Source organism: Leptopilina boulardi, unplaced genomic scaffold, assembly GCF_019393585.1.
Source record: "Leptopilina boulardi isolate dan_hultmark-lab unplaced genomic scaffold, ZJU_Lbou_2.1 LbouV2_110, whole genome shotgun sequence".
Lineage (NCBI taxonomy): Eukaryota > Metazoa > Arthropoda > Insecta > Hymenoptera > Figitidae > Leptopilina > Leptopilina boulardi.
Genome location: NW_026137653.1, coordinates 228,273 through 240,399, shown reverse-complemented (window position 1 = coordinate 240,399; position 12,127 = coordinate 228,273). Strand labels below are relative to the sequence as shown.

The 12,127-nt window shown below is 25.7% G+C and overlaps 1 protein-coding gene across 1 annotated transcript; it reads right to left on the bottom strand.

The window, feature by feature from the left end:
- Positions 1–80: 80 nt before the first annotated feature.
- On the bottom strand, positions 81–8,065 carry LOC127277131 (kin of IRRE-like protein 3). Its single transcript, XM_051297985.1, has 6 exons — positions 6,936–8,065; positions 5,146–5,275; positions 3,453–3,652; positions 2,350–2,670; positions 1,756–2,250; positions 81–1,568 (listed from the first exon to the last, which is right to left on the bottom strand). Exons 1-6 carry the CDS (start codon positions 7,303–7,305, stop codon positions 1,003–1,005), a joined length of 2,082 nt encoding a protein of 693 aa, XP_051153942.1. The 5' UTR covers positions 7,306–8,065; the 3' UTR covers positions 81–1,002.
- Between the last annotated feature and the right edge of the window lie 4,062 nt (positions 8,066–12,127).

Genomic DNA, 12,127 nt, shown 5'->3' with positions numbered 1-12,127 from the left:
TATATCGAAAGTGAAATTTGAATTCAAAAAACAGGTTTTCTTATTCTTATTTTAATTTATTGAAAAATATAATTTACAGGTCATTTTGTGGTTTATAATTTTATATTGTAACATTTATAACAAATAATGCATTATACATACTCTTAGAAATAATAAATTTAAAATCATATATACGTATTATTAAAATTAAAAAATATTTTATATTTATCGTCTATATTCAGTTCTTTGTTGTTAACTTAAAAATAAAAGCAAAACAACAAATATAATAAATAATCCGATTTCCAGTGTGACTGCACATATTTTGTGGAAGTCGTTTTATAACAATGAATTCGTTATTAATTATTAATTATTAATTATTAAATTTACTATAACAAAATATTACTATAATATAGTTATTATCGAAGGAACTTTACAAAATCTTTGGAATAAGTGTATAATTTTTTTTTTTTTTAATTATAAACAGTTTTTGATTCTTGTAATAAATTATAGAAGATGATGATATAGTCTTCTTTTTCTCTTTGTTTTTAAATTTATACAATGATTGTAAAAAATAGTAAAAATCACACACACACATTTTATATAAAATTTTAAAAAATTTACATTTCCGTTAATGTTTTTTACACGCGCATTTTAACAATTTTTATTTAAATATTTAAAAAATGTTTTTAAAAAAATTTTTCAAAATATATATTTCTTCAAAAAAAAAGAATTTAAAAAGTATTTTGAAGAAAAATATTCTGTTTTTTTTGTAATTTTTTCTTTAAAAAAAATCACACACACACACATCTTATATAAAATTTTAAAAAATTTACATTTTCGTTAATATTTTTTACACGCGCATTTTAACAATTTTTATTTAAATATTTAAAAAATGTTTTAAAAAAATTTTTTCAAACTATATATTTCTTCAAAAAAAAAAAGAATCTAAAAAGTATTTTGAAGAAAAATGTTCTGTTTCTTTTTTGTAATTTTTTCTTTAAAAAAATCTTTTCGCTTGAATTGTTAAACAATTGTCGGTGATTGTAAAACAACTGGCGCACGTCTTACTTTGAGTGCTTCTGGACTCATCTGTTTATTTATTTGATCATAATTGTACATGACTGAAAGTCCATTGTCGGTGGTCGGCTTTCTTGTGAAGTTATTATTTTTATTTTGCATTGAATCGTGATGGATTTTATTTTCTCGTTCTATTGATGTTGTTGTATTATAAAATGCATCAGCGGCAATGCTACCCACTACTTCTTCCTCTTCTTCTTCTTCTTGTCGATAGCGTCTATGTTTTACACGGCACCAACAATAAATTCCAATGCATATCAGCAAAAAAATAAAAAGTAAACCTACCGCAGCAGCTGCTGCCAATACTCGCATTTCCGTTGGGTCACGGACAAGTAATTTTAAATTCGTTGAATCTCTTCCTTTTTCACTTTCAACTAAAAGTGTATAAGTTCTTGCATCTTCTTTTTGTATATTTTTAATAATAAGTATCGCCCAATAACAATTTGATGTTGATTTACTATCGGCAATTGGCTCCAATGGCAATGCCTCATATTTTGGATGAATTGTTTCACCTGTTAAAAAAAGAAATTTTAATTAAAAATTCTTTTTTTTCTTTTTTAATATCCCTATTGTATTACGTAATATGGGCAAATGATAGAGCCATTAAAATCCAATTTGGTTTCATACTAAACGAAATTACGAAAGAATTGAATTAGTCAGAGGGCAATTAGATTTTTTTGAAAAAAAAAAAAGACATACCTGCTCTAAGTTGTAAACTCCCCCATTGCCAAGCGACTAATCGGGGCGGTGGCCTTGAGCAAAAGCTTGACTTTAATTGATGTACCGGTTCTCCGGACCATCCTATTGACTCATAAACTCCATTATCTCCCAAAGATGAACGTATGGTTTGTATTTCTGGCGGTCCCATGACATTAAGTACAAAACGTTCTTCGCTTCGAATTTCCCTTCGAACGCCGTTGATGAAATTGTATGCGAAACATCTGTACTCACCCTCATCTGACCACATGACATTTTCTAGTCTCAATTTTTTTCCTCCCTGTTTTTCTTGTTTTGGATTTTCAATTATTTCAGGAAATCCACCACGCACATGTTCCCATCTGTATTGTGCCGGTGGATTTGCATCATATTCGGCACACTCAAAAGGATCTATCGTTGCTCCTAAAGATGTTATTTCCTCTACATCTGGAATTGTTCCATTGAATGTTTTTTTGCTCACTTTCAATTTTGGCGCATCTGTAATTTGAAAAAATTTTTCTTAAAAATAGTTCTTTTACTAAATTTCTTTTTTTTTTGGGAAAATTGAAAATTATTATTTTTTTTTTTTTTACTAACATTGAACGTCCATTCTGTAACTCGCTGGAGCACTTTCGCCAATAATATTTGTAGCTTTGCAGGAATAGAGTCCAGCATCACCTCTCATCACAGGTTCAAATCTCACTTCGGAGGCTATTAAAGTATTTTGATAAGTTCTGTTAGCTGAAACAGTCATTGTTGCACTGTTTGTTGTACTTATTGGAGTAGAGTCTTTGAACCATTTAATTGCACCAATTGGATTGGAATCGGCGATGCATTTCAAACTTATAAAACTTGCTGAATCTTCCAAAGATGTTGTCAACATTCGTGGACTAGTTTCTATTCGCGTTTCAGGTGTATCTAAACAAATTTTCATTTTTTATTTTAATAAATAATTTTAAAAATATTAAATATTAAATATTAAATAATAATAATAATAATAATAAATAATAAATTTAATATTAAATATTAATATTAAATAATTTTTAAAAATATTTAAAAATAATTTATTAAAATAATTTATTTTCTTTCTAATTCTTCTTTCTTTGTAAGCCCGTTTACATGTAAATAAATAAATAAATAAATTATAATAATTTATTAAAATAATTTATTAAATTATTTTAATTATTTTAATAAATTATTTTAATTTCTAGTAAAATTATTTTGATTCCTAGTAAAATTATTTTAATAATTATTTCAAATACACTACTCAGAAAAAAATTCGTTTGAAGCAACCAAAAATTTTGGTTAAATCAACAAAATAAATGCATTGATATACAGTTAACCAATCATTTGGTTGCATAAATCAAACGTTTATTTAGCTCAATTTTTTTCTTTGTTCAAAAAATTTATTAAAATAAACCAAACAGTTATTTAGATCAAATTTATTTGAATTAAACAAATTTTGGTTTGAACTAAACAAAAAAATTGGGTAAATATAAAAAAAATGATACATTTGGTTCAAACATATCTTTTTTCTGAGTGTAAAATTAATTATTTTAATAATTTATTTAATAGTGATAAAAATGTTGAATTGAAAAAAAAATTTTGCTTTTAAAATTATTAGAGTAATTAAAAAATGATTTTTTTCAAAATAAAATTTTTTTTTTTTTAATTAAAATAATTGAAATTGAAATATTTACATTGAACGTCCAATCGCGATTCTGTATAAGCGGGAGATGTGTTTGAAGGATGTAAAGTGAGACATCTTATAGGAAGACCGTGATTTTCACGTTGTCCTCGAACTTTTAATAGACTATACGCGACCCATGTTTTTGGACTGTCAACTTCCGTTGCATTTGTTTGTTCCCTTAAAGCTTCAACTTCATCTCCGCCAATAAACCTGAAAATAGAATTATTTTTCTAAAATTAATTTTATTATTTTTAATTTCTGAAGATTTTGTTTATTTCTTTTCTTTAAGGAAATTAATTCTTTTTACAAATTTTAATATAATTATAATTTAATTATAATTATAAGTATAATTTAATTTTAATTATAATTATAATTTAATTATAATTATAACTATTTTTATAAAACAGTTTTTCTAATAGAAGAAATTATCGAAAAACAAAAATAGAACGCAGAAAGTAGATAAAAATAATTCTCCCCACAACTCAATTTTCGCTTGGGAGAAATTAAATTTTCGACACATTCTTAAAAAAAAAATATATATATTCTGAGAAAAAAGACTTTCAGAGTAATTTTTTTTTTTATTACTAAAATGGAATGATTAACTATAAAGGAATGCAACGAAAGCAAAACTCGTAAAACAAAAAAATGCAATCTGTTAATCTGACTTCAGAACCCCACTGAGGCAATATTAGAGTGAAGGATCGGGAGAATGTGAGTAAAATAAAAAAAAAAAAAAGAAACTCGAGAGGGTACGCACCCACTATTAGAGAAGTTTAGATAAGGCGCGGCTTAAATCACTAGACCGTGAAGTTAAAAAGACATGGACAACCCTTTCCTGTATAAAGACGACGTTCCGGAACTTGCTCTTCTTCTTCTATATATATATATAGTATACATATGGTTATACGGGAAATGAAACAGTCCTCATCGCAATTGTAAGAAAATTATAAAGATTCTTCACAAGAAATGAAAAGTTAAAAAATAATATATAAGTCATATATGTTGATTGTAATATACAATGTGGGGGGGGGGGGGAAATTGTAATAAATGTAGGTAATAATAATAAATTTGCAGTTTTACAAATTATATACAGGACCCTAAAAACGAAATATAACTTAACGATTTTTTTACATAGAAGAAAAGTTTTTTTATTTATCTAATTATTCTAATTCGTTAATTTCTATCAAACTGTTTTTTTTTCAACATAAAATTTCTATAATTTGAATAATTTATTCGTGAAAATAAGTAATATAATTTTTTTTTTTTTTTTTATTTAGAAATGAAATTCAAACGTCATGGACGTCTAATTAAATCGAGCATGATATTTAAATTGTGGTGGTTAAACAGGAAAGGAATTTCGATCACTTCCGCGTCACGTTATATTTTAATATAAAGCGGGACTTTCTCGATATATAAATGTTTCTGTTTTTTTTTTTGTAATCCATATGGGAAGTAAAAAAATTTTTTTTTTAAACAATAAAATAATTTTTTTAGTTTAAGAAAAAGAATTATAAAAAATTGAAATTCATTTTGAACGAATTTTACTGTTATCTATACATATAATCGGATTAGGTTCTCCAAGGGGGAGCTAAAAGATCACTGATTAAAAATTGAAAAAAATTTTAAATTAAAATTAACTATATCTATATATGTATATTAAAGCGCAACAGGTAATATAGGGAAAAAAATTACAGTACACTTACCACTTGATGAGAGCTGGTGGATTTCCATATCTGGAAACGCAGGAAATCGTTGCTTCCTGGCCTTCCCTCAAAGTTAGGGCTGTACTCAAAATTGACCCACCATACTCCAAACGTGGTTTCCGGGGACTGACTGTATACAAAAATCACGCAATTTAAAAAAAAAATCGCATAATTTACAAATTAGTTTATTACTCTAAATTCCCTATTTTTTTTAATAAAAATTAATAAGAATAAAAAATACATAGTTTTTTATTTTCATTATTATATTAATCATTTTTATATTAAAAAATATAAATTTTTGAATTAAATTTTCATGTTTATATTAATATATGAGATATGTTCTTTTATATTTGAATTACATGGAAGTTGCGCAAAATGATTTTACATCATATATATAGATAGTGACTCGATGATTTTGAATTTGTACTTCTTCAACAGAGATCATGTTGTAATTTTCCGAAAGTGGAACGGAACATTTTCGCTCTTCCATTCAATGAATTGAAAATGAGTTTACGAAAGTTAAGTTGTTACCTATGTTGTTATTTTTTTTTGTAAAGTGCAGTTTAATGTAAAAGTGATTATATCGTAACAGAGTGACTCGTTAATGGGATGACGAATTTTTATTTTTTTTTTTTTACATATCCTGATGATTACACACCTCTTATGAATCACAAATAATTCAAGTTTTTTTTAAAATACCTTTTTTTAATGTATATTAAATTATTTTGAATCATATTACTAATTATTAAATAATCATATAATTTAATTTCTAAAAAAAAGCATTTAATTTCTTTTTCACCTTTTGTAATTACTATAAAGTTTTTTTTTATATTTAATATTTTTAGTATAATATTTAAAATTATTTTATTTTTTATTATACTTTTTTTATAAATATTTGTATTACTTTTATGAATTCAAAATTTGTATAACAAAGAGTCTCTTCAATTATTCAATCTTATAGTAACAATCTATACAATTCAAGATCTTCTAGCTTCTTTGAATCTCATTTACCTACTTATTTAATTTTGTGTGGATTCAACGCAAGAACCATAATCTATCAACTTCAGATTTTAGATCAGATTTACATACTGCAACTTAGTTTACTTTCAAAAATTATAATTTATACATATTTATAAATTATTATATATTTATAAATAAAAATTATAATTTATAAATTATTTTTTATTTATTTATTTATTTTTAAATTCGATAATTTTCTTTTCTAGTAAAATAAAAAGACTCAAACCCCTTTTTTTCATTTTATTTTACTAAATTGAAAATTTCAGCGGAAAAAGTGTGAAACAACAAAGAGAACTTAATTTGAAATTTAAGACTATGATAACTTTTGAAAAAAATAACATTATAACAGCTGGTTCTCACGATGTCTGTTGCTGCCAATTCAAGTGGAAGCAGAACAGCTGTACTTCAAAAGTCAAAAAAAAAAAAAACATGATCTCCGCGATCACTTACGATTTGAAAAATAGACCCTTTCATATATATTGAAATAAAAATATTATCTATACACTTAAAAATAAACCATTCTCTAAATTTGAATCAGTAAAAAAAATTCAACTAAATGAGTGACTGTTTTTTACTTAATTAAAAACTATAATTAATTAATTTACTAATTAAAAATAAAAAATAAATATATAAAAAAAAATAAAAATAAAAAATAAATAAAAATAGAAAATAAATATATAAAATAATAAATAAAAATAAAAAATATTAATAATAAACAATAATAATATTAAAAAATAATAATAAAATAAAGAGGAATATTTTTTATATACCTCTAACAAGAAGTCGAGAGGGAAGAGATGTGAGTGCATCCTGACTAGTAAAATCACCAGGAGTGACCTGACATTCCCAGAATCCATCATCAAAATCCAAAGACGCTCTTCTTATCAACAAACTGCAATCACTGTCTCTACCTCCAACCCATTCGTATTTACCAGGATGCATTCCAACTGGTTTACGGTCTTTTTGCCAAATACATTGACCCCTTTTGTCCTGTATTTTACACTTAAGTTGTATATCATCGCCAGTTGAAACCTCCTGATATAATGCTGGTGTTTCAACAAATCTTTGCTCTCCATTTATGTAAATTATATTTACAATAATAATTGCCACAATAATCCAATTATTCTTCAAACTTAACATTTCGTCAAAAAAAATTTTTTTATTTTTCTCGAATATAAATTCCACTAAATTAAACAAAATTTCATTTTTCTTTTTTAAAAGAAAAAAAAACACTTCTTAAATAATTTTTTTTTTCACAAAATCATTTTTTTTTCACGCACTTTTTAAATTAATCCAACACAATACACGTTCACATGGGATCATATTTTTTTGGAAAATGAACACTTTTTTCAAAAAAAAAAAGTCATAATTTAATCACAGAGTTCCTGTTATTCGATTCTCACTCGAATAAGGACGTTCAACAACTGGCCCTCAATGAAATTCGAAGGGCAATAATTTGAAAAAGTGGCGCCATCGTGAGCGGCAAATTGAACGCGCGGCAACGCTTTCTAAATTTTGACGGCGCGCAACAAATTTCGATGTGTTTATAAATTTTTTTTTTTTTTTTTTTTTTTTTGGAGGTTTGAAAATAAACGCGAAGAGATTGCCGCGCGAGAGTGTCAGAACAACAATGCAACACTGGTGTGGCGCACGCTATGGAACGACCCTCGATAAAATACTGAAGCAACAGAGTAAAACGTGTGCACCACTATGTTGGTCGGACCCCAAACTCGGACCCATGCGAGCGTAGCCAACCCTGTCTCCTCTTATTATTCGAGCGTGTTATCATTATGTTATAGAGCAACAGCAATGTGTGCGTTTCACGTGCCCGCGATATTATAAAGGCCTCTACGATTTTGACTTCATGATGAAAAAGAAGAAGAAGAAGAAAGAAGAAAGAAGAAGAAAAAGAAGAAGGTGTATAGGTATATAGCCAATGATGCGAGGAGCCCTTCCCTCAAGAGCGCAACAAACTTGTGCATATATTATATAAATATATACCAGAGAGACGTCTTGTAATACATATAAAGATGAGACAGCGGGCAAAAAGAAGAAGAAGAACTGAAACACAAATGAGAAAATACATCGAATCATTCCTCTTGTTACGCTGAAGCTGTATACGTTTATTATACGCGGAAGAAATTTTTAGCATATATTCTAAAACAGGAATATTTTATTGAAAGCGAATGAATTGCAGATTTTAGTAAAAAGTGTGCTTTTTTTCCCGATTTGCATTGTATATACAAGAAAATATGTATATAAATGAGAAATATTATTTTAAGCGAGAAAAGGAGTATTATTTTAAGTGGCAGTAATTTTTTAAGACGATGAATTTAAAACGAGATTTAAAAATACTTTTTTAAAATTAAAACTAAAAAGAACTCAATTAAAATACAATTTCGAACAAGAAAATTTTATTTTAAGATTAGAAATGAGTCTTATTTTAAGCTACGGCGTAAAATCAAAGAAAATTCATTTAAAATTCGCAGTCTAAATTGAGTTGAAACACAAGAAAAAGAAAGTTTTATTTTAAGGCCGAAAAGAGGTCTTATTTTAAGAGGCAACATCACAGTAAAAAAGAAAGTCTTATTTTAAGACAGAAAAAGAAAGTTTTATTTTAAGACCGAAAAGAGGTCTTACTTTAAGAGGCAATATCACAGTAAAAAGAAAGTCTTACTTTAAGACACAAAAGGTGTCTTTTTTTAAGAGGCAACATTTTTAAGACAGCACTTGCTGAATCTAAGCAATAAATTTACATGCAATTTTGAATTTAAATACGTCATGACTAGTACTGCTGAATTTAAGACTCATCTTAAAATAAGATTTACTTTCTACAGTGATTTATAAGACACCTTTGCTGAATTGCAATGCAATTTCCATTATCACAGTAAAAAGAAAGTCTTACTTTAAGACAGAAAAGGTGTCTTCTTTTAAGAGGCAATATTTTTAAGACAGCACTTGCTGAATCTAAGCAATGAATTTACATGCAATTTGAATTTAAATACGTTATGACCTGAATTTAAGACTCATCTTAAAATAAGATTTACTTTTTACAGTGATTTTTAAGACACCTTTGCTGAATTGCAATGCAATTTCCATTACACAGTAAAAAAGAAAGTCTTACTTTAAGACAGAAAAGGTGTCTTATTTTAAGACGCAACATTTTTAAGACATTTTTACTGTGTATAACTACCGATTCTGATTTTAAGACTCATCTTAAAATATAAGATTTTCTTTTTACTGCGAATCAAGATATATTTTTGAAGTTTGTAAAGAGCAACTCTTATTTTAAGGGAAGTATTAAATATTACATGAATCTTTAAAGTAAGACGGATTTTACTTGAAAACTGGTTTTCACAGTAGAAAGTAAATCTTGTTTTAACACAGAAAATTATTAAAATAAGCTGCAACGCTTATTATTTTAATCCAATTTTGCTTATTTTAATACCAAAATGGATTAAAATAAGCAAAATTGGATTAAAGTAATAAGCGTTGCAGCTTATTTTAATGCCTTTTAATTTTCTGTGAAGATGGGTCTTAAATTCAGCAGTACTAGCCATAATGTATTTAAATTCAAATTGCATGTAAATCCATTGCTTAGATTCAGCATGGACTGTCTTAAAAATGTTACTTTTTAAAATAAGAAACCTTTTTCACCAGTAAAAAGAAAATCTTATTTTTAAGATGATGAGTCTTAAAATCAGCGCTAGTAGTTATAATGGAAATTGCATTGCGTAAATTCAGCAAAGGTACCTTAAAAATTTTCCCTCTTAAAATAATAAGACCTCTTTTCGGCCTTAAAATAAGACATTCTTTTACAGTGTCTGTCTTAAAATAAGACTTTCTTTTTATTGTGTTAATTGAAACTAAAATTCATGCAAAAGTAAAATAAAATGTAAAAATAAAATATACAGTAGATCTGAATTTACTAAAAGTGTAAAATTAAGATTCACTTTAGTCTTAATTTAAGAAACACTGTTTTAAATTCAACAAATGTTTATTCTGCTATTGACCTTTAATTACTTTAAATTTAGTATACCATAAAAGCGCTGATAAATTATCTTTAAAAATCAAGAAAGAATCTGTCTTAAAAAAGTTGCAACTGAAAATGATATTTTTAAGACAGCCTTTGCGGATTTTCTTAGCTTTCTCTAATTATTGCCAACTCTTTAAATGTATAATAATAATAATACTTATTATTATTATTATTATTATTATTATTATTATTATTATTATTATTATTATTATTATTTTTATTATTATAATTATAATAATAAATTTATATTGATATTAATATTTATATATTTGTATTTATAAATTATTTTCAAACAAGTGTAAAATTAATACAATATTAAACGACAAATAAAATTTCAAAATAGACATAATTGATAATATCAGTTTAAAATATCTATAAACGGTAAATTATGTGGAAAAATCATAAAAAAATAAAATGAATGGTATATATAATATATATATTACAAAAATATTTGAATTAATAAATTTTGGAGTGTGTCACTTTCTTGGAGGTCGAGGAGTCTCATAGCACACCCACAGAGAGGCCATCTGAATCTAATGTAAAGGCATTCTCTACGTATAATACCTTTAGAATATCACGCCCTCTTCCAAACCCATTCAACTCAATAAGTTTCCGGTTCTTCTATTAAATGCAAATGCTCGCAGACCCTCCCTGCTTTTTCTTTTGGGGTCCGCTGGTATAATACCTATCAAAACAGATTTTTTTTATTTTTTTTATTTTCAATTTGGGAACTGATTTCACAACGATGAATTATGTTGAATAAATCAAATTAATAGACTACATATATATATATATATATGTAAAGAAAAAACTCGTTTTAGAAGTGTTGGGAGAAAAAAAAATAAATTAAATCAATGCCACATCAACAATGGAATGTATGTAAATATGTATTAGAATATGTAAATTCTGCTTTACTGAGCGTCATAAAACATATTTTTTATAAAAAGAAAGTTTATTAGAATAAACATAAATATACTAAATTTGTAAGAAATAAGTAGTCAATAATATATTTAATTATGAGAAAACGATATTCTAAATTTAAGAATATATAATTTTTGCTCCTGTGAATATTTATTTATTTAATAATAAATATTATTATTAATAATAAATATTAATATTAATAAATAATTATTAATTAATTTATTAAAATAATAATAATTTTCTCTTACAGTTAGAATATAACTAATATTCTTAAAATAAGAATATTTCTTAATTTGAGAATTTTTTTTTTTTTATTTCCATCAGAATTTAATAAAAATAAATTTTTATTTAAAAATTCAAATAATACATTCCTTCGTGTGAATTTTATGTCATATTAAATGACAGCGGATATAATATTTTCGTATTATAAAATTGTGAATTTTATTGCTTTTTGAAAAGGAAGAAATAATTTTTAAAAGATCAATAAGAGAGATAAAATATATTATATATAGTTATTTGATATGGCTATGGACGCTATGAAACTTGAGAAATACATAATCAGAAAATATATATGTAAGAATGAATGTTTAGTATGACAATAAAATGTTAAGCTTGCACTTTTAACATCTGCCATATATGACATCTCATTGTGAATATATATATATATATGCGAAGTTTTATAACAAAAAAAAATATGCGTACATGTGATCACGTGAACTATTTCATATTACAAAAAGAAATGGAACACCAACGGGTTCTCGAGTTCAGACGCGTTCTCCATGGCAGATTTTTTTTTTTTTTTCTTTTTTTTTCCTCGTTATAATATAGTAGAATCAGGAAAAGGTCGAGTGATTTAACGGAAGGAGAAAACTAACGGAGCTTTTGCTCATTTTCGAAGATCATTTGGTTTAAGATCACTCACTCTGAGTCTTATTTGCTTATTTGCTAGAGCTCATTTCCACTATTTTTTTTTTTTAACTTCCTCGTAAAACTTAACAATCTGGA